The sequence below is a fragment of the Hyaena hyaena genome, unplaced genomic scaffold, assembly GCF_003009895.1.
Source record: "Hyaena hyaena isolate Hyena2069 unplaced genomic scaffold, ASM300989v1 scaffold_50, whole genome shotgun sequence".
NCBI lineage: Eukaryota > Metazoa > Chordata > Mammalia > Carnivora > Hyaenidae > Hyaena > Hyaena hyaena.
This window is the reverse complement of record NW_024080682.1, coordinates 2698261-2720969: the sequence shown is the minus strand read 5'-3', so window position 1 is coordinate 2720969 and position 22709 is coordinate 2698261. Positions and strand designations below refer to the sequence as shown.

Here is a 22709-nt window from a genome sequence, read left to right as displayed (position 1 = left end):
TTGAAAAGAAAAGATGAGCTAACTTCACCTCTCATGACTTTTATAGAGGATTCTCATTTTTCTTTGTTTTTATTTTTTAATGGGATTTTGCATGAGGCATATGAAAGGTTTGAATAAAGTTTATAGAGAACTGAGTGTACTGGAGAAAATTATTAGGGAGACTGATGGTCTCCCACTTGCAATGTCCGCTGGATCCCCTCCACTTATCCAATGCCCTTTATTTGTGGTTCTTCCAATGCTCACTTACTCCGTTCCCACCCCCACCCCCACTGGCAGGTGCCACCTTGAATACATCACGTATACTAAGTGCAAAATATGATGGATACATACAATTATATAAACATTTCCAGGACAATACAGCAAAGCTCCCATTGACCCATGAAAGCTGCTGTAGTAATTCCAGTAGTTCTGTCTTTAACATAAATCTTCCCAAACAACAGAAGACAGAAAAAATTAACCGGTCTTCTCAATTCCAAATTGGGGAAGATACCTACATCCCCTATTCCGTTTTATTTTTACGTAAGCACGTTAAGATTGATCCAAAATTATCTCGGGCAAAAGCTGAGACCAAATGAAATCCAAGCACTGTAGGAAGTTCACACATTGATTTTTACAATGACTGTGATGTCCTGGAAAATCCTTAAGTTCCTTCCAAATTAGGAAAAAAAATGTGTGAGTGTGAATGTTTCACTTCCATCAGGCATATTGCAGGAATGATCTTAAACCCTTCAAGCTGTTCATCTACCTGTGCAGGATGAGTAAAAGGAAATTAGTTTTTCTCTACATTAAGCACTGTTTTAGGCCCTGAGAACACCGCATCTGTAGCTATCGGAGTCTCCATCTTCCCGGCAGCCCTACAAGGTTCCGATCCCTGCCTTGTGCTCACGGAGAACATCTGTCCCCACTGCCTGCACATGCCACCTTCACCTAAGATGCTCTGACTCTGGGAAGCAAGGTGTTCGCTACCTGGAATTCTACCATCTGGACGCTCCAAGCTGTACTAGCTTCTAGCCTTCCTGCAAAATTATATCTATATCTCGCTCACTCATGGGGCAGAACTCAACATGTCCTGTGCTCTTCGCTTGCTAGAAAGATAGCAAGAAATATATGGGGGGTGGGAGGGAATAAAACTATTGGGGAAAACATGTCATACAAGTCGAGGAAAAAATCGTATACTACTGTGGAAAAACTGTTTTTCCCTTCGGCAATTAGCACATCCATTTGGAACCAAATTAATTTAAACTGTTAGATTTCATAATGTTCGTACTTTTTAAATCCAATGATATAATTAAGTTAATTCCTCCACTCAATTATGGTACCGCAGAGTATACTGAGGAGAACACAGGAAAGAACGGAAGGCTGAGTTTCTCTGAGGTCCAGAGAGCACAAGTGACTTGCCAAATACTATTCACATAATTACCTGTAGTCTTCTCATTTGTAAAATTAGATGTTATCAAATTTTAAAATGTTCTATTTCAGGTAATTTCACAATACTAGATCATTCTAAAGATAAATGTCCCAAAAGTCATTAATGAGAAAGCTGAGTGATTCTCTCTCTCCCTCTCTCTCTCTCTCTCAGATGTACATAAAATCAAACTCATGTGCTTAAAACAAAAGCAAATCATAACATAGCACATGGGCACTCAATGCCCTTAATGCTAAATTTATTAGGCAGAATTTAATTTTGGAAGGATTACTGTACATATTATTTTTATAGGCAATGCTCTATGAAAGGGATCAATATCGTATATTGCACAGAAGCATTCTGCATGCAGTTGATAAATGCATTGTTATCATCAGAGTAATTAAAAGGAACAGGGTTATATACAATCAGCGTGTACATCTTACTCAGCAACTCCTGCCAGTTCCTTGCAAAAATTAAACTCATTAATCATTCTGACTCTACGGGAGAAAAAGCTTTAGGTACAAAATTAAAAAGCTCTATTTCATGAAGAAAAAACACGTCCAAAGCCAACATCTAGAGAAATTCCTGTCTACAGAGCGATGCTAGAATATTCATCTCGTGTAGGAAAATGAGTTGATTCCACTGTCAAAAATATAAATTAATATTATGTTATTCTAATGCTTCAGACCTCCTTAAATCTACAGGACACAGTACAAGTAAATTATGTAAAAGTGTGTCCCAGCAGCATGAAAAAAAGCATGCCACATATAGTTGGCTTCTCTGCTCACCTCAAGACATCTTACCACCACACAGAATCAAATCCACTAAGATGGTCATGTTCCACAAACAACCTTGGCTTTAAGCGAATACATACTTTTGTGACTGGCTCTAGAGACCAAAGGCTTGTTAACACACCGAAATCTGTGTGTTACCATTCACAGTTGACAACTGACTCATCCAACTGAAGAGGAGTTAGGTTTACCCTCATTAATGTTCCAGAACAACAGATCAGCTCTTTGTTAGGGTTTTCCTTCCTAGCCAAGGTGACTGTGAAGATAGAATGAGATACTTACAGTGGTGCTTTAAAAGAATTCCAGGTGTAATGCAGAGGCAAGTTATTTTTGATGCTATATTTGGCCACACCCATGGTTCAGCGAGCACTGACTTGGCTTAGGTCATGAGCCTTACTTACTTCCTCCCATCTAGACAATTTCCCAATTATGACTACATTCTCTGTCCTGAGATAGTAAGCAAAATTTTCTATAATTTTGTTACAGATGTATTATAATTTCAGCCAATTCTTTATAGATCTAGAATTATATTTTTAAAACTTGAGTGATTATTTCAAAACTTGAGTGGTTATTTACCAAAATGCTTACAGCAAGGCTGTTTTAGGTAGCAAACACTTCCTAGGCATTTAAAATATGTTCTGAAGTATAAAAGCTAAACTTTCCAGGACAACTACTGCATCCAGCAGAGTGGTAAGACATAGTTTTATCTGGCATCAAACTCATAAGGGGACCTCACAGCTTATCTAGTGAAACATTTAATATAAAAAAGAAAGAAAACCATAAAGAAAATGTCAGTTTTACATAATTGCATATATTGTACACCATGCTGGGATACAGATGAAATGGCGATACTATCACGACAAATAAAGAGATTAGGAAGCAATCTAGAGATCTAGAAAAGAGACCTAGAACAAGCAGAGGTAAAGAGAGGAGGAACGTTGGGGATACATTCCATGTAGCTATGTTCTCACCATCACAAAAATGATGCAATGTCTAGTTGCTTGACACGTGGAACAAAAGCTCAGGAGAGAGATGACGATGGTGACCACCAAGGTCCTTCTGATTCTACAATCCTCTAAAACAGAAAAGCAAAATCTCTTCATAAGAAATGCAAGGGGCTGTATACTAGAGGAAGAAGCTACTTAGCCCATCTTCTAATGCAGAAGCTGTGGGATATGCTCAGCTCCCTTTCCCTTCACTCTAATTTACCTGAGACCTAAGTTAGCTTTAATAGTGAAGACCAAAACTAGAGGAGCACAGGTCCTCCCCCACCTCCTACCTAAGGATAGGAGGAAATGATGGACCCAAGAACTCAAAGGCCGGGCTCAGAAAGAAAGAGACAGGGCGGGGATTCAGGTGCTATCATGAAAGGCACGCAATGCAAAAGTCAGAAATGCAAGGCGGTGGTCACCAAGACCAGGAGCTGAAAAAAACAAAAGCTGAAGAGGAATCACACAGGGCAGACTCTCCATTACATTCTGCGTGCAGTTTCCTCGGTAAGCTGGAGTCTGCCGTCAAGCAAGTCATGGAAAAGAGGCCCGCTGATGACACGCAAGTGGAATCGGTTGTAGACTGCTTGACTGAGAAGTTGGACTATAAAAGAAGAAAGCAAAACAGGGTAGTAGCCAGAGCTGGCTGTTGTAACAGACCAGTGAGGACGGTCTTTGTGTCTGTTTGCAGGCAGAGAAAAAAGAATTGGGGGGAGAAGGGTAATATCAAGGGACGATATTATTAGTAATAGCAACAACATATATTCACTGAAGCGGGTCGGATTCCAGTGCTCAGCATGTAATAGGACCTACTTTGTTGGCACTACCATTATGAGTGAGATGGCAACTTCACCTGTCTCCTCAAGTTAAGGGTCATCTGGAGCTTTATGTGATATATCCCAGAGCTGTTCTGTAGGTGAAGACACTGAGCACTGTCAAATCAGTCATGAGAAGAATGGGATCAAACAGATCGTTGAAAGTTTCTGTCTTTTCCTCACAGAATAGGAAAACGATGTGAAATTAAATATTTAGAAAATTGACACTGGGCAGGAAAACAAACATATATAGGGTAAACAGACATATCTGTGCAGCCAAGCTACTGAAAACATTAAAGCTGATAAACGCCAGGCAGAAATTCACAGGATGTTGACATCACAGCAGTGAAAAATCAAGGTGGAGAGAAAGATGGGCTGGTGGCTGAGGAACAGCCATCGTGCTGAAGATACCGGATGATGAAATTGGCCTTGTCAGGCTGACAGACATCATAAGCAGGGGCTTGCTGCTCAGCGTCTGCTTTGGCCAATTTGCTGTTTTAAAATCCTGTTTGTCATCGTGTTTGTATTGTTAGGAAATCACGTGCCATCGAACATGAAGAATACAGGAACACATTAATGGGGCCTCAACAAGACTACTGCCTACTCCCTACGGAGTCCTTTAAAAGAAATATGCAAGCAGGGGTGACAGACATAAGTCCAGTATTTCAAAATCAGTCACAGTCACAATTTCCTATTGGAAATTACTTAAATTCCATTAGAAGTCACTTCTCTCAATATTTCCTTTAAGAGTCAACCTCATTTTTAAACCTACAAAATGAATTTTAAATCAAAACGGCTATCGATTCCTCAGAGAGGTTACCCAAGTAATTGACTTTATATTTAAATAAATTTAAGATTGATGAGGAAACTCCAATGGAGAAGGTATTCTGGTTTTATTTCCATTTCAGGGCTAACCTTCACATCCCAGAACTGACCCACCCACCCAAAGCAGGCTTTTCTGTGGCTCCACAGCGGGGTGTGGTGATGGCGGTGGGGGGGGGGGGGGAATCCCCTTATATGTGTAGTTTGTGCAGATAGGAAATGCAGTACCAATTAATTACCCGCCGACGATCTGAGCATTTGATTTCTCTCTGCTAGACCTTGGGACTACGTTAAATTTTACTTTGGTAGGAATTACGTATTTTCAACCATATTCAGGCACGGGTGCATACACACATACAGAGGTCAAGAACGGGACTTTACTTCCCCGTTTTTGGATGGAAAGACAAGAGGCACCGGGCCCACTGGCTTTTAAAAGCATGCTGTTTATCACGGTCTCTGTGACCAAGGCAGGAAAGCTATTTGTGCACCAGGGAACAGCTCTCCCTGACTAACAAGGCACAGAAGGGCCTTAAGGCGGCCAGCTCTAGGGTCAGGATGCGCCGAAGGGCGCCGCTGCCTGCAACGCTTCAGCACGTCGGCCAGCTCCCGCGACCCACACCTGCTCCCCAACCGCCGACATCAATGCTGTGAACGCTAGCGCCTACGTGTGAAGGGCAAGGTTGTAATTGTTATATGCGTTCCTAATCACAGGCACGTCTTCAGGCTTAAATCTGGGTGGCAAAACGACTGCTCTAAATTCTTTCATCTTGTTAAAGCTGGTATCAGCAAAGCAGTTTATACATCTATCTTTTTTAAACTAGTATCTCAAGCAAAATGCACCTGTGGTTCCTGAAGGAAAAGTGCTTTTCTTGAATGTGTACATCCATCTTTTGTAAATTTTAGACATAACTTTTCCAATTTTGAATAACGCTTCTGAGAAAAGTTTTCAAGAGGTCAATGCCACATTCAGCCATCACTGATTTCATTATACATTTTAAATGTATACATATATTTATATGTATTTCATAAGGACGCTATATGCACGTACATTATGTTTATACCTGCACCCCCATATCACACACACACACACACACACACACACTTCTGTATTTTCCAGGAAAAAAACACCGATGTCAGGACTTCCTGAATTTAAGTCAGATACACGGGTCGGAGCCACATCAAGCAGAAATCCTCTGCAAATGTTAGATCCCCAATTTGCTCCTCAGTCCAACCCTTCTGCTGATCTGAGAAGCAGTGCTAGGCATGTATCAAACTGAGAAGAAGGAACTGGAACCATATGCTCCAAACCAAGAGAGAAAGAAAAAAAAGAGAGAAACATGGGTGGAGATCATCAGAAACAAAATTCAGAAGCCACTGCCTTTCCTTCCTCCTAGCGCCACCTAGAGTCTACCCATCGGAAGCTGCACTGTTCTCCAAGCAGAACAATTCAACAGTTTTAAGTCAGACTAAAGGCAAAAAGTGCATAATTTCCGTCTGCATTGCAGTTCAACTGTCTTCCCCAAGATTCTCAGTAACTCAGTCCCTCAGAATTTTTCACCAACCGCCCAAAAATCCCTCCTCAAAGACTTCTAGTTCCTTGAACCAGATGCCTGAGGAATCCATGCATCTCCCTCAGGACCTGACCCACTGAAGGGAGGGACATCGCTCTGCTTGCTATCTATGTAACCAGGGGAGTCTGGAAATGATCCAAAAGGAAACAGGAGGGCTTCATGCAAGATCTGATATAGGCTGTGGTGTGTGCATGTGCATGTGTGTGTGTGTGTGTGTGTGTGTACATACAGACTGCACTTCCCACAAACTTTTGTCATCCCTATCAGTCTTCCTATCCTCCATCCATAAAACAAAAATGACCGTAACAACAACAAAAACTCAGTGTTTTTTTTTTCCCAGAACTGTCCCTGTGAAAGCCCTCCCCCCAACCTTGCACTGTTAAAGAAAAACCAAATGGTGAAGCAGTGTGACCTGAGATAAGACATGTTTGAATGACCACAACAGCCTGCTCAGTGCAGGGAAATGAACTGCTCTGGGTGCGTCACTGGAGGCTATCTGACAGGCTCGTGTGGGGACCTGTGCCCAGCTGCCCCCAGGTGGGAAACTCATCCAAGGTACACGCAGCGGGCTGGACAACACAACCCACCCTGCCTATCTCCAGGGGCTCGAGCAGCCGAGCTAGCTCTCCCTGCCAGTCCGAGCGCTAGTCTGGGATTTTTCTCTTTTCCCCATGGAAGAGAACATCTCAACAAGGGCAGTTTGCCTCTCCCTGTGGTCTTCCCTGGCCATCTCAGGAGCTGGAGGGCGTCAACCGAGGCTGGACTCCTGCGTCCAAGCAGCCTGCCGGTGTCCAGCCTGAGTCATCGGTTACTAAGGTGATATGCAAATCCAACCTTTGAAACCCAGGTTTCAGCCCATGAAGAGTAGGAAACAAGCTCCCGAAGAAGTTTTCTCCTAACACAGGTCTGAGGGAGAGCAGCTAGTCCGAGGCTGGGCCTGGGAGACAGGCAGGGCCTAAAGCTGTGCTTGGCCCTCGGACAGGACGCTGGGCCTCGGTGGTAGCGTTTTGCGCCCCCCTCCCTAAAAAAAAAAAAAGAAAAGAAAATCACCACCCACAAGATCAGCCCTGGGGGGGTAAAGTGGCCCGAAGAGGGGAGAAGTGCGGCCATGTGAGTAGAGGGGCAGAGAGGAGGTGGGACAGGCGCAGTGCACAGACTGTAGTGACAGGCGGGGAGCCTGCGACTTTAGCTTCCTCAGTCTGAAAGCAGGGGACGAGGGGAGGGGAGGGGAGGGAAGGGAAGGGGGAAGGAAGGAGGGAAGGAAGGAAGGAAGGAAGGAAGGAAGGAAGGAAGGAGGGAAGGAAGGAAGGAAGGAAAGAAGGAAGGAAGGAAGGAAAGAAGGAAGGAAGGAAGGAAGGAAGGAAGGAAGGAAGGAAGGAAGGAAGGAGGGAGGGAGGGAGGGAGGGAGATCAAGCTGTAACCACAGACTGGTTGAACCGCAGCCTCGGGACGCACAGCCGGGCGCGGTGGCACCGACGCCCACACCCCAGCGCCGCCCCCGCCGCCCCGCAGCCCGGGCCCCGCGCCGGGACCGCGGTGACCGACCTCGGCGCCGAGGAGCGAATCTGTGCGCTCCCGGGAGGCAGGGGCGCGGAGCGGAGCCGCCGGGGCGACCCCGACCCTCGGCGGCGCGGGGCGCACGCGGCTCCCCGAGCTCGGGCCCCAAGCCCCGCGCCGCCCCCCACCCACCAAGATGCTCTTACGTCCTCGTCGTCACCGTCGCTCCGCGCCTGGTACTGGAAGCGGGGCCGGCCGCCGCCGCGCTCCCGGGGCGCCGCCGCGGGCGCGGGGGCTCCGAGGGGCCTGGGCCCCGCGCCGTCGTCCTCCGGCCCCTGGCCGCCCAGGAGGCGGCTGGCCTCCGGGGGCGCCGGGAAGGAGCGCGAGGTGTTGATCTTGCCCGTGAACCTCTGGTACAGCGAAGCCATCGGTGCCCGCGCCCCCGCCGGCTGCCGGGGGCCCGGGGGGCGTCTGCGCCGCGCCTTCCCGTCTCGGGGCCCCCGCGCCCTGCCCCCTCCGGGGGGGAAAGCGAAGAAGCCGCGGAAGAAAGGGGCGCCGGCGCCGCCGCTCCGCGCGCCACTCTGGAGCCGCCGCCGGGCGACTGCCTGGCTCGGCTCCTCCGCCCCCTCCCCCGGCGGCGCGGCGGGGCCGGGGGTCTGGGGGTGCGATCGCCGCTCGGCCCCTCCCGCTTCTCTCAACTCCCTGCCACGGCCACGGCCGGCCTAGTCAAAGGCGCTGGAGGGAGGGGGAAAAAAAAAACCCAAAAAACCGTAAAGGGAGGGAAAACGCCTAGGCCCCGGAACTGGCACCACCTAGAGACGGGAGCGCAGCCGGCGCTGATCCCCGCGCTCCCCCACCCCGCCCCTCCCCACCGGCCCCTCCGCGCGGCCGGGTAATGGCGCCCGGGTGGCGGGGGGCTGGCGGCGCAGGGTGGGGGCACGGAGGGGCGGGGGCGCGCGGGGGGGGAGCGCGGGGGCGCGCGCCTGGTGCTCGGGGCGCCCCCGGCCCCGCCGGCGGTGGCGCCCCCGGGTGCGCGGGAAGAGAGCGCGGAAACCGTGGGGGGCTGGGGGGGCACTAAAGGAGGCGCAGAGCCCCGAAGGCGCCCATCCCCCGCGCCGGGCTGCGCCCCCGCGTCCGCAGGCTGGGACCCCGCGCCGCAGCGGCCTCGCCCCCTGAGCGCTCCCCCTCGGGGTTCCCTTCCAGCCTCTGTCGCCTAACTTGCAGCAGCAGCGGCCTGGGGGTGCCGAGTGGGGCGAGGGAGGCAAACAGCAGGGCTGGAAGGGGGGGCTTTCTAACGAGCCCTCCTTGCTTCCCAGACCAAGCCGGGCTCCGGAAACCTTCCTTTTCCTTCCCCCGGGCTCAGAAAGGAGGAAAAGGCCGTGGACAGCGAGGCGGGGGGGCCTGGCGGAAGGCTCGTCCCCGCACATCCCAACCCACTTGTGCCCACCGCGAACCCCGGCTTCATTTTCGGTAAACCGAGGCAGAGGCTGAAGCTTTGAGGAGGCCAGCAACTTCTCCAAAGCTCGCTCCGCCCCTCCGGCCACCGAGTGAGAGGACCGGGCAAAATAGGGCGCCGGGCTCGGCTGCGCACTCGCGCATCCGCAGTAACACGTGCTCCAGCGCCCCGGTGTGGACGGAACCCGCACGCCCGGCCCGGCCCGACGCCGGCGCACGCCGCCTTCTCCCTGGCGCTCCCGGGCTGGACTGCTCCCCGTCTTTCCCGGGGACCTGAGGGCTCCTCCTTCCCGTCTCGTCCCCACACTCCCTCTCCTCTTGTCTGCAGCCCCTCGAGATGGGGCAGATCCGTCCAAAGGCAGGACCTGAAACTGCGAGGGGAGCGGACAGGTGGACAGTGCCACCTGCCCACCTGGCTGTCCCTTCCACACCAGGCGCAAGTGGGCACCGTCACCTTCACATTCTTCCTGGACTCAGTGGTGGCCCTTGCTCTGCCTAGGCGTTCATGGCTAGTTAAGGTTTCAAAAAGTAAATAAATAAGGGCGAGGCAGGGGCCACTCAGGCCATAAGCCCGGCTCATCAGCCTCTGCTGGGTTTCAGTCCGGGGGCATCTCTGGGCCTCACTGCTCCAGCCGGATAACCCCGAGAAAGCAGTTGCCTGGACCGGAAATTGCCTCTTCCCTCAGTGTCCTTAACTAGGAGGGAGAAACCGGAGGCCGGTGAAGAAGCCTCCTGGGAGAACATACCTTCTGGTCCCTTCCACACTCTCCCCAGATCTCAACCCAGCGGGTAGTCTTGTTTTAATTAAAATTTATACCACACCCATCCTCTGTGTCATCCACTGTGGTTTCCTTCCACTATGAAGAAGAGGGTGCTTGCAAAGGTAGTTTAAAGACACGTTTTTCCTTTACGTAACCATGAAAACCAGGAGAGCAACACCCCCATAATCTAAGGGGAGCCCTGAACCAGCCAAAGGCCAGGCACACCGGTCTGGGGGTGCAGAGAGCTTCACCAGCCCCACATCACTTTGAAGACAGAGACAGCAATTACAGGAGCCGTAAAATGAAACCTTAAAAGTCATCACATTTAGATAAATAGGAAAGCTTGCTGTCACCCCCTCCTCCGCCCCAGCTGTGCTTTGATGGGAGGAAGCTCTTTCCCAGCCCGACTTGAAAGGAAGGTTCATGCTGCTCTCCGCAGCTAGGTCCTGGACACGTCACTAAATATAGATGCTGTTAGGGTCTCACTTACATAATACACCTATGAAACATGCACGTATTTATTCATGAAAACTGTAACAAGTAGCATTGTGTACTTCTTGTACTAACACTGTTTCCAAAACATGGTATTTATATGGAGATAGCTCATGTATCACACATAATACTCTACAGATGTGTTCCTATCGACTGAAACTGAGATACGGAAGGCACGTGCGTCCCTCACTTTTTTTTTTTAATATTTTTATTTATTTCTAGGAGAGAGAGAGAGAGACAGCGTGAGCAGGGGAGAGTCAGAGAGAGAGGGAGTCACAGACTGAAACAGGCTCCAGGCTCTGAGCTGGCAGTCAGCACAGAGCCCGACGCGGGGCTCGAACCCACGAACCGCGAGATCATGACCTAAGCGAAAGTCGGACGCTCAACCGACTAAGCCACCCAGGCGCCCCCGTGCGTCCCTCACTTTTAAAATCCCTTCTCAAGTGACCTTGTAGGCATTCAAATGACAATTTGGTCAGCGTTAGAAACCCTAACTAAATGATTCAGACAACAGAATAAGCAATGTTTATTTAAAACGACATAAAATGATAAAACTCAAGGGCAGCTGAAGAGTCGAGTGTTGAGAGAATGAATGTGAAAGCTGAATAGGAGAAATGGGGGTGTGGGGGGTGCTCCAGGCAGAGCCGGAGCCTCCCAGGCAAGTGGGGGGGGGGGCAGGCAGACAGCAGTGGACGATCAGGACTGGATGAGGTGCTCAGGTGGTCTACACTGAGGGCCCGCTGACTACCTTCCAAGGAATTCACTACTTTCATCCTCTGTGCAACTTAGCGCCCCGCTCAAGACTGTGGGTGGGTGTGAGTATGCACGTGCGTGTTAGCACATACGTCACACGACTTAAGTATTTCTTTAAAAGTTGCAGTGTAGGGGCCCCTGCGTGGCTTGGCTGGTTAAGCATCTGACTTCTGCTCAGGTCATGATCTCACGGCTCCTGAGTTTGAGACCCGCTTCTGGCTCTATACTGACAGTGCAGAGCTTGCTTGGGATTCTCTCTCTCTCTTTCTGTCCCTCCTCCACTCGCTCATATACATGTGTGTGCCCTCTCTCTCTCTCAAAATAAATAAATCTTAAAAAAATAAAAATTGCAGAGCATGTTTAATACACCATCAGGACTCCAAAGTCTCAAATGCAACCACGTGAGCCAGTCAGTATTTTAGGCTGAGGACGGAAATGCAATTGCAGAAAATTGCAACTATGGCATTTTGTATTCATGACACAGGATTAATTCGCTTGCTGCCTTCACTAACTTTTTCAGAGCCCCATCCCTTAAATAAGGGGGGGGGGAGTCTGAAGAGGAGAAAAACTTCCCAAAGAGCATTTAAATATCGGTGTGTTTCAGAAGGAAACAGGTCACTAAGTGCCTCACTCACCAGTTACTGAACACCTTACATATACTATATTGAAACTGATTTCCATTTCTGCCTATTGGGTAAATATGGGAAACTGTTTTGGAAAACATTCCACAGATTCTTTCATATCAAGATTTGAATTCCTCAATACTGCTGAAAACCATGCCCACTGACCCCTGTTTTCCACCGGGTTGCCTATGATGGGTTCCCCCGCCCCCATTTATTAAATAAAGGTGTGAGTGTGTGTTTTTCTTTTCTCTGGAACCAAATTACAAGCCAAATGTGATAAGTCGCTGAAATTAGGGAGCTGCTGCAAAATATGGTGGATAGTCATTTTTTTAAATGACAAGGGGAACTTTCTGGTCCACGTGCAAGCTAAGCATTATAAAAATACCAAAAGTATATTGAGTTCAGCAGCCTAAGCATAATTTTTATTAGCTAAGAGGTTTTCTTATTTCTAGGAGAGAATTACATCCTGGGGTTCACTTTCTCTTTCTCTGTGAGGAAAAGGAGGAGAGCAGAGCCCTAGGCATGATTTTTATCCCTTCCAAACCCTGAGATAAGAGGAACGTAGTGGTCAGGACCACATGCTAATGGAAGGGCTTCCCTAAAACACTGGACACCAGTAGCTCCTTGGTATTATCACTGGGGAGAAACAAAACAAATACTTGGATAGTTTAAGAAAGTACAGTGCTAAATGCATAAATACAGAACCTATTCCCAACCAAGCTCTCTATGTATCTATCTTTAAAAATATATTATTTGGGGGGCACTTGGGAAGCACAGTTGGTTAAGCGTATGACTTGGGCTCATCTCATGATCTCACTGTTCTTGAGTTCGAGCCCCACGTCGGGCTCTGTGCTGACAGCTCAGAGCCTGGAGCCTGCTTCGGATTCTGTGTCTCCCTCTCTCTCTTTTTCTCCTCCTCCACTCACGGTCTGTCTCTCCCTCTCAAAAATAAACATTAAAAGACTTTTTGAATATATATATATATATATATATATTTTTTTTTTTCTTGCCAGGTGCCGATTAACAAGGATCTCGGTAGCATGACTTGTTTACAAATTTCACAAACAGGAAATGTCTGGCACAAGAAAAGGCATTGCTTCGTCCTGGCTCTTAAAAAATACAAAACTAAAATATGCACGGAGTTAATTTTGAGGTTTTCAAGTTGATATCAAGTTGATACTTAACAATTAATATGTTCTAAAGAGAAACATTTATTTTAACCCAACAAAAAGGCTTACTCTAAAATTAACAAAGTTCAATGTTAATCTCCCTGTGGCACTTTTATTTGCATTTTAATACAACCACTATGCAACTGTGCATTTTGTGCAAGCTACCAAAACCTGCTATGGACAACTAACTACCTTCACGGTGTACCGGCAAACACACCCGGTCAGTCAACAGGAGCCACAAAGCCCATTGCCAAGTCCATACAGTAGCTGCCTATTCAACTCAAAGGCTGGTGTCAGCCTAGGGAAAATATTTGTTCCAGCCCAGTGGGTGAGGGGTTGGCCCTCCCTTCCTTTAGGGGCCCCCCTTCCTGTAGGGGTGCTCCCTCTCACTGGCCGCCTCTTGCCCCTGATGTCTTTCTGCTCCCCATCTTCTTTTCCTTCCTTCTCGCTCTTGTCCTTCATTCCTGTCCTTGCTCTGGATCAGTATCAAGAGGCTGTGTGTGTGTGTGTGTGTGTGTGTGTGTGTGTGTATACATACATACATATATATATATATATTTCCCCCCCTACAAATTCCTTGCTGTTCACTGAATATTTATAAAATACTTATAAGAACTTACATAATAAAATTATCCAAAGAATCGCTTTCCCTCCCGGAGGAGACACCGACCTCCGTGTGGTCACATGTCCTGATTACGCAGCAAGAGCTTCGGCAGTGTTTTCCGAGGCTCTTAAGGTTTTTAGAGCGTGAGACTTGGAAGAGAGTCTGTTGTTTCTGTTTGTCCCTGGTGATCGTTTGAATGTAACAATGTCGTATCTGAAATGTCTTAATTCGTACATCAAGTATTAGATTAAGAGGGAAGCGACTTCTGCTCTGAAATGCTCCCAGAGCTCCGGCCCTTTCCGACCAGGCACTCCCCCGTCTGCTGAATTCAGTTAAATCTGCGTCCCTTTAATGTTAAAGTGATGCTAATGAGCCTCCCTAATTCAGTGCTTTGGTGCTCTCACCAACAGAGGTGAAGACTTTGTTCCAGAAGGGAAAGCTTTTTATCTGTGCTCTCTTGTGACCAATGAGGAACATTTTCAAATCCAAGGCCAAGTCTGCTTTAGAGGCTCCAACCCTCACGTGGGGCTTTTGAATTTATTTGATAATGATGATGATGATGATGATGATGATGATGATGGTTATTATTATTATTTTGCATCATGTCACCCAAAAGGGTTTTTCGGCTTTGACTTGAAAGCAACAACGGAATAGAAAAAGATAGGAAAAAACTGCATCGTCGTTCAAATGCAGGGTCTCCTTTGGATAGTGGAAAACAGAGCTAATGCTGAGTCATTTAATCCTTCCACGTAAATTATACTCACTTGCAGGCCCGTGGAATATATCTGCCTCCACTAAAACCGATTCCAGTTATAAAACGGAAGGGGATATGGTGTGTTCCTAGAATGCACGATGAGACTAAAATTTAGGGAGGCTGAGTGTGAGGCTGATGTAATGCAGCCTAGAAAGACAGGCTGGTCAGCCAGAAATAGCAGAAGAGAGTAAGACCAGCCCAGTTTCGTCAGCCTCCAGCTTCAGGTGCCGCATTTGGATGCAAGACCCAAAGAGGGAAGAGAGGAGAGACTTCCTGTGTGTAGCAAAGACCAACCTGGTGCGCCTGGGAGAATCAAGGCCAGCAGCACCTGCTAGGCAGGTTGGGAGAGCTGCCTGCTGGAGTCCAGAACTCTCCTACAGAACCACTTCCCTCGCCGTCTTACCCCATGGCAAAAACCACCAGAAAGAAGATCGTTCCTTTGAGTTCAGACACCGTCTGGAACAGCATCAATGAAAAAGAATTAGCAAACAACCAGGACCTGCGTGAAAAGAAAACCAAGCACCAGCTGTGGCCGGGAGGCGCAGCGCAAGTGCCAGGAAGAAGAGCCACCCCTTCAAGTGTGTGATGGAACAGTCGAGCAAGAGCTGCCTCCTTCACGAGCGTGACTACATTGCCAGGTCTGTCGGTCCGGATGAGTCATCCTGGAGATGAGAGGCCACTATTTCCACATTCAAAGCTGTGATGGGTTGGGATGTTGCTCAGCAAATGTCTCCTCACGTCCCACGGCCCTTCCAGTCAGGTGCCCTAAACTGCCACACTGACTTCCGGAGCGACTTGCTTTGGCCACTGGAATGTGAATGCGCATGACGCAGGCAGAGGCTTCAAGATACCTGCAGGCGTGCCCGAGCTCAGGTGATCCACCACGCACCAACATGTCCTGGGTGGTGGCTGCCATGTTGGCTTGGTCCCCAGAACACACACCTCTGAATCCAACCCATAGCTTGGAGCCCAATCCAGCGATCAGGGAGCGCAAAGCAGAGCCACCTGCTGAGCCCGGTGCAGCTCAACTAAATCACAGGTGACCCGCAGGAACATGCATCTTAGACTCAATAATCGTTGTATCAGCCATCAAGTTGGGATGACGTGTTATAGAGCATGCTTGCGGCATTAGCTCTAAAACAAAATCCAAATCCACACATGAAAACTGGTACAGCGAATGGTAGTGTTTATTGTAAGCATTTCAACCACTTTTCAGCGCACATTTGAAAGCCTATGAGGTGCCTGTCACTGTGCTGTGTTCTAGGGATGAGATGATGGACTGAAATGAACATTGTCTTTGCTTTCCCACAGATACCAGCCAACACCCCTCACAGGGACTCGGGACTGAGGCTATAAATCACACGGCCAGGTTGACAATGACTTCCTTTTGTGAATAAAGGCGTTTTTCTCAATTTCTTCCTCATTCTTATACATTTACAGCCTTGCTACCTTCATTGGGAAAAGACTCTTAGAATGAACTAGATCACAAATATGTTCATCATAATGCCCTATTTTCTTATCGTAGGAGCACTAAGTGGCATTTTCAATCCACGCAGAAAACTGCTTCTAGACCAGCAGTATAAGGATCATCTAGGAATTTGTTAGCAATGAAAAAATCTGAGGGCACTTGTGGGGACGAGCACTGGGTGTTATATGGAAACCAACTTGACAATAAACTATTAAAGAAAAGGAAGAAAGAAAAAATCTGGACCCCGCCCTAAACCTGCTGAATCAAAAACTCAAGGCTAGGGCCCTGCCACCTGTATTTTAATAGGCCCCCTGCATCATTCCGATGCATGCTCAAGTTTGAGAAACGCCAGACTAGAAGAACGTACTCGAACATTTCTCTAAATGGCACCAAGGTGACCTCAAACATTCTCCCAAATGTTTTTGTTTTTTTTTTTCTTTTTCTTTCCTGGGGAATGGCTCTCCAATCTAAATTATTTAACAAGGATTTTCCAGAGGGTAGGAAATTTTTGAGAATGCACAAGTCTGTCTTCCTTCTTGAAATAAAGGCTACCTCGGCAATTCAAAGTCAAAATAGAATGGAGTACGGCTGGCCTTTTCACAACATTTTCAGAATGCTGTTTCCCCCTTGAGTGGAGCTGCTGAGGGCTCATCTCAGGAAGGAGGTAGTGGCCAGAGGAGACTGACAAGGCAGATACCAAGGACAAGATCAAAGCTAAGACACCACGTCTGTTGCGGTGTATCTCAGAGACACTTTCATTTTGCACTTGAGCCAAACACATCGCCCTCCCTTGCCAGGATAGATGCCATTTGGCAGAAAGCTCTGAAGAATTGCAAGGGGGAGAAAGATGCATTACTTCCAAAAATGGATTTCATTAAAAAATCCTCAGTGCTTCTGGATTAAATTTTTTTTAATGTTTTATTTATTTTTGAGACAGAGATAGAGACAGCGTGAGCAGGGGAGGGTCAGAGAGAGAGGGAGATACAGAATCCGAAACAGGCTCCAGGCTCTGAGCTAGCTGTCAGCACAGAGCCCAGTGCGGGGCTCGAACCCACAAACCGTGAGATCATGACCTGAGCTGAAGTCGGATGCTTAACCGACTGAGCCACCCAGGCGCCCCTAAAAAATCCTCAGTATTCCTGGTTTAGACTCATTGCTTTTCTCATGCCATAAAAAAAAAAAAAAAAACAAAACAAAAACCTGTCATGAATTAAAAATCAATGAAGTTAATAAACACATTTAGGTTGAAAACTGACTTTGATGAACTTAATTTTCCTGAATCTACTCCTTTAAGGCACGTTAAAATGTTCATCATCAACTCCATTCTTCCCCCGTCAGGATTTTCTCCAGGCTTCCATGGAATGTACCTATTTTTGTGAATACATATCTATATTTTAAAATGGGCTAATGCTACTTCAGGTAGCTCAAAGTTTTCTCTTGAATTTTAACACATTCTTTGGACCACATGTACATGTTTAATATTTACAGATCACTATCCAAATGCACATAGATCCTAAATATGGAGAATGACCCTGTGGGAAAGAAACAAAACTTCAGTCCCGTGCTCTGTATCTTCCCAATGTCTTGAGTAAACACAGAAGACATCAGGCAAAACCCTGGCTCATGCAGAGGGGGACACGTCAGATACGAGATGCGGTGGGTTCTCATTAATGAAAACATATTACATTAGGAGCGATAAAACTGAAATGAAGCCACTCATTTGCTTCATGTGGGTAATTCAATCCACTGTGCAGTCTACCAAGTGCACTTACCCATTTCTGAACAATTTCCTTCTCATAAAGGGGGAAAATAGGTTTGTCTATACCACTAATTGCATCTCAAGTCATTGTAATTTGGAATTCAAAAAAGTAATTCCCCTAACAATTACTTATATTTATATTTTGCTTGACAGGTAAACAGAAACTGCCCGTTGGCTAAATAAATCCATTAGTCATATAAGCCTGCAATTTGAACAGTTTTTTTCCCTCACTCGCAGCAAAAACAGAATTGACTCTTTGCTACAAAGGGAGGAGGGGGATCCCATTTGTTCCTCTGATTGCGCCGAGTCTCTGATGGGTTCCTACCTCAGTCCTCTGCACGGCACCGTAATCACTGCCATTTCGTACCTTTATAACCCAACAAAACCCAAATTGCATCATTTATTCAGAACCTCTTCAATCTTTGTGAGGAAGGATGGATAAATTAACATGTTCAAAGGACTCTGGAGGGTTTCCGAGACACCTTACAGTAGAAGCGGCAGCAGTAAAGGTTCTATTTCCATCTGTGTTTCAGGATTCCTTTATTCCTCTCTCTCAGAGCCCTGATATCATGCACAATGTCAAGCTCAACTCGGAACGGGATGTAAATGGCTGGTTATGATCTAAATGAATTCTGAGTCTCCAAATACCTTTCTTCAGCACTTAATTTACTCCAAGAGAAATAATATCAAGTCATTAAATCCAAATATGGGATATTATGGGATAGAACACAAAATTCGTGAGTATGCCAGGATAAAATATAAGGCTGTGAACAAGTTAACCACTTGAATCACAGACCCTCAAGTGGTACACTTGCCCCATGATGGACCCTTCAATGGAAAAGTACTCATCTACCATTGCATCCACTAATTACATCTGCATTTAAAACTCTTCCCATTTATAACCGTGAACATCAGGCTCTGAAGTTTACAGACAGCTCCTGAATCCCCAGGAAGGCAGCCTGCTAGGGTTTATCCACCTGATGAAAAACAGACACCTGATATGACAGCGTCATGTAAGTGCAAGCATCGCAGTGGCTAGGGCACACCCAGCCCTGGGTTTCCATTCCTGGTTCAAGTGAAATGATGATGTTACCCCAAATCAGTCGACACAGCTACAGGAAGAGAATCAAAGCAAGTGATTCCCAGACTCTTCCATCTCCCACTGATCTCTGGGGGGCGGGGGGGGGGGGGGGGGGGAATCATCACTAAGATTAATGCATTTTGTGGTTTGTTCTGGGTTGTTGTTGTTTTTTTTTTCAGTCTTACCAGGGAAGGAGGTTGGAGAAACCCTGAGGGTCCCTAGCCCAAGCTATTCCCAGATTCTGTGACTTTTATCTTCTTATCGTTTCTCTAAGCCTCATTAGTCAGATCTACTCAAGGCAGGATGAGAGAGTTCCACAAAGGTATCTCCTTATGGTTCAATGACCTGAAAAATAACCCTAGAGAATGGCTGGAATCTAAAAGACAAGACATAATTAAGTATTGGCATAGATGTGGAGCAAAGGGAGCCCTCAAGCACTGTTGGTAGGAATGTAAATGGATGCAGCCACTCTGGAAAACAGTATGGAGGGTCCTCAAAAAGTTAAAATCAGAGCTATTCTAAGATCCAGTAATTCCACTCCTGGGTATTTACCCAAAGAAAACAAAAACATTAATTCAAAAAGATAGTCACCTTTATGTTTACTGCGGCATTATTTACAATAGCCAAGATATGGAGGCAACCCAAGAATCCATTAATAGAGGAATGGATAAAGAAGATGACATCTGTCTGTCTATCTATCTATCTATCTATCTACCTTACTTGTCACACGCAATGGAACATTACTTAGCCATAAAAAGGAATGAGATCATGTCATCTGCGACATGGATGGTCCCAGAAGGTATTATGCCAAGTGAAAGAAGACAGCGGAAGACAAAAACCATATGATTTCATAGTATGTGGAATCTAAAAACCAAAACAACGAAGTAAAAAGTAGAAATAGACCCATAAACACAGAGAACAAACTGGTAGTTGACAGAGAGGAGAGGTAGGGGCGAGGGGCAGGGAGTGGGGAGTGGGAGGCACAGGCTTCCGGTTATGGAGGAATGAGCCCCGGGGAGGAAAGGCACAGGGTAGGAAATATTGTCAATGGCATTGTAATGGCGGCCACACGCATGGAGAGCACAGAATGACTTACGGATTTGCCAAGCCACTGTGTTGTATGCCTGAAAGCAAAGTAACACTGTGTGTCACCTATACTTCAGGTTAAATAAAAATAATAACCCTAGATTTGCCTCTGGGAAAGAGCTGGCTACTAGTTATTGAGTTGGAGCTTTGAAGGAAGCCAAAGCATTTTTGTGTTCTGGAGGGAATGCCATGAATTGTTCTCATAACCATATTCTTACAGGCGTTCTTCACTCACTGATGAGAACCTCTCGTGTGAGCGACCCTCCTTGGTCACCCCAAAACCTCTGGCCCTGGCCCTCTCACTTTTTACCTGACAACAGAGACTTTCTAGCCTCTAGTTAGAAGTGTCTGCTTGGCTAAGGAGATGTAAACAGTTCACTGCGTGGCTCCTGGCAAGATTTTTTTCCTCCTCCATAAAAGAGAGGGGTCAGAAGAGGGGCCCTCCCCGCCCTCACTGGTACCGCCCCCTCCAGTCTTCTGTTCTGCCTCTGTCTCTGTCTCTTCTTGTGTGAGGACCTAAGTGCTCGCAGGTGCCATGGCCTCTTTGTGGCCACGACAAAAAAGGGCACAGGCTTGCAGGGATGCACACCAGACAGCACACAGTTGCTGAACAGAACCAGGAGCCGGACGGAAACCCCAGTCTTAGCCCCTTTCCGCCAGGAACTGTCATGGGGCCAAGCGTTCTAACAAACACAATCATTTGCTCCTCCCCTCGCCGGCCCTGTGCAGGGGGAGGATTCGCTAGCCACCAGCCTCCTCCAGGACAGCATGACGGTGTTTGGAGCAGCCAGACCACAAGCAGGGCTCCTGAGAGGCTCCAATAAGCTGTTATTACAGGGGAAACCGAAGCTTCTGGCATACACCTAACCTGCAGAAAACTTACACCTGCCTGTGGCTCACCACCCACAAAAGGCGTCATTAGGCTTTCCTGTGCTGCTCTCGTTTGCTGTTGTCTCGGATTTGGAAAATATTCGTACTTTTCATTAACTTTTACACATTTCTTCAACAAGAGTATTGGCAGGAAAATATGTTCCAACTCTCAGACGCCTCTCCTGTGCAGAGTAAGGAAACACATTTCCGGAGATCCTTCTCCCTCCAGGGTCGCTAAAGCCACCGAGGAGCAGCACGGCCCCAAACAGGGAGGAGAACGCTGCAGCTCTAACAATGCAAACATCAAAACTCATGTTTATCGGCACTTGGTACTCAAAGTGCTTTCAATTTTTTTTTAATGTTTACTATTCATTTTTGAGAGAGAGTGCAAGTGCGAGTGGAGGAGAGTCAGAGAGAGAGGGAGACACAGAATCCGAAGCAGGCTCCAGGCTCTGAGCTGTCAGCACAGAGCCCGACGCGGGGCTCGAACTCATGAACCACGAGATCAAGACCTGAGCCGAAGTTGGAATTTTAACCAACTAAGCCACCCAGGCGTCCCTCAAAGTGCTTTCAAACATGCAACTTCACTGCCCTAAACAGTCTCCTAAGGAGCTGACCTTGACTGGGTGTCAGAAGAGCCGGTCTGGGATCCCCGTCTGGCCAGAGCTGCCTTGAGCCATGATCCGCCAGGCGGGAGACGGCTAGCTCACAGGAGGGGCCGCATGGGGCTGCAGCGGCAGGTGCGCTTGCCCAGGGCACACATAAGGAGTGAAAACACAAGAAAGTACCTTCCATCTTGGATGGACACATAGAACTTTGCACTCAGAGTATCTAGGAAGAAACTAACGTTCAATGCACGTATATGTTTTTATTGGAATTGCACACAGGAGGGCCTGTGCTTTTGAGTCTTAATCCAGCCTGCACGGGGGAAGCTCCCTAAAAAATGGATAAGCATGAATTTGACTCCATGTTTATCAGTCCTGTCTATCAAGCCAGGGGCCAGCAACATTTCAGATGATATTATCCAGAGCTCCATGTTGGGAAAAGAACCCAAGAAAAACAGGCTCATAAACTTTGTCCTCTTTATCTTGCAGCCTGTGTTGACTGTTGGGATCCTGCGTGAGGTTTGTTCTTTGCTCTGATCTAGGGGAAGAAAACGACATGAGGCGAAGAGGCAAATATATTTCCCGGAGTCTCACAGATTTCTTGAATTCTCATTTCTTCTTATTGCTTCCCTTCCCCAGTGTACACGGACAGCACCCTCACGTCAGCATCGCTACCATTTCAAAATCACTTGGCAAATCCTATTCACTCCCAGCTTTTTATTTTGATGACGCTTTGGTGAATTCAATCATCGGCAAAAATCAAAGCAACTACACAGACCACGGAAAAGACCAAGCAAAATAGAACAAGAGTCTTGTGAGCGCGCGGATCTGAGCACACGGAGAGCTGCACGTTGCCACTTGAGGGCGCCATGGGAGCTCCGAAGCGCACGTTTGCTCAGCCCAGGGCGGTAAAAAGAAGCCCTTCATTGGAATCACATCATTTCTGCATTCCGCGATGGCCTGGGAAAGGAGCAGCCTTTTAGGAGACTTTTGTTTCCTATGAAAGGGCAGACTGCTGCTCTATAAATGTTTTAAATGCTCTCAGAAATATTAAAGTCAGGTCAGTAGATGAACCATAACTCTGTCTTTTCATCTACTGCAGATTCGGATACTCCTGGGGGAGAGGGAAGGGCCAATCATGAGCTCCATTTCCATTCATCATGGAGGTCAGGCACAGCCTACGGATGGCTTTGTGTGCCAAGAATTCTGTGGTCCAGAGGGGATCTTAGATCACCATTAGCCTCTTTTATCCACTGCACCCCTGTGAATGGGAAACTGAACAGGCATCGATGAGGTGGGGGTTGTGGGGGGCAGGGAGAAGCCACGGAAAGGTAGAGGC

At 47.3% G+C, this 22709-nt stretch overlaps 1 protein-coding gene across 2 annotated transcripts in view; it reads right to left on the bottom strand.

The window, feature by feature from the left end:
* DPP6 (dipeptidyl peptidase like 6) overlaps positions 1–22709 on the bottom strand; it is an 831643-nt gene that overhangs the window by 679241 nt on the left and 129693 nt on the right. The window contains exon 1 of one of the 2 annotated variants that reach the window (XM_039230759.1): positions 8097–8593. The exons of the other annotated variant lie outside the window; for it this stretch is intronic. Coding sequence (XP_039086690.1) covers positions 8097–8318 — 222 coding nt within the window. The 5' untranslated portion in view covers positions 8319–8593. Of the gene's footprint in view, positions 1–8096; positions 8594–22709 lie in introns of those variants that run through there. 2 annotated transcript variants of the gene reach the window in all.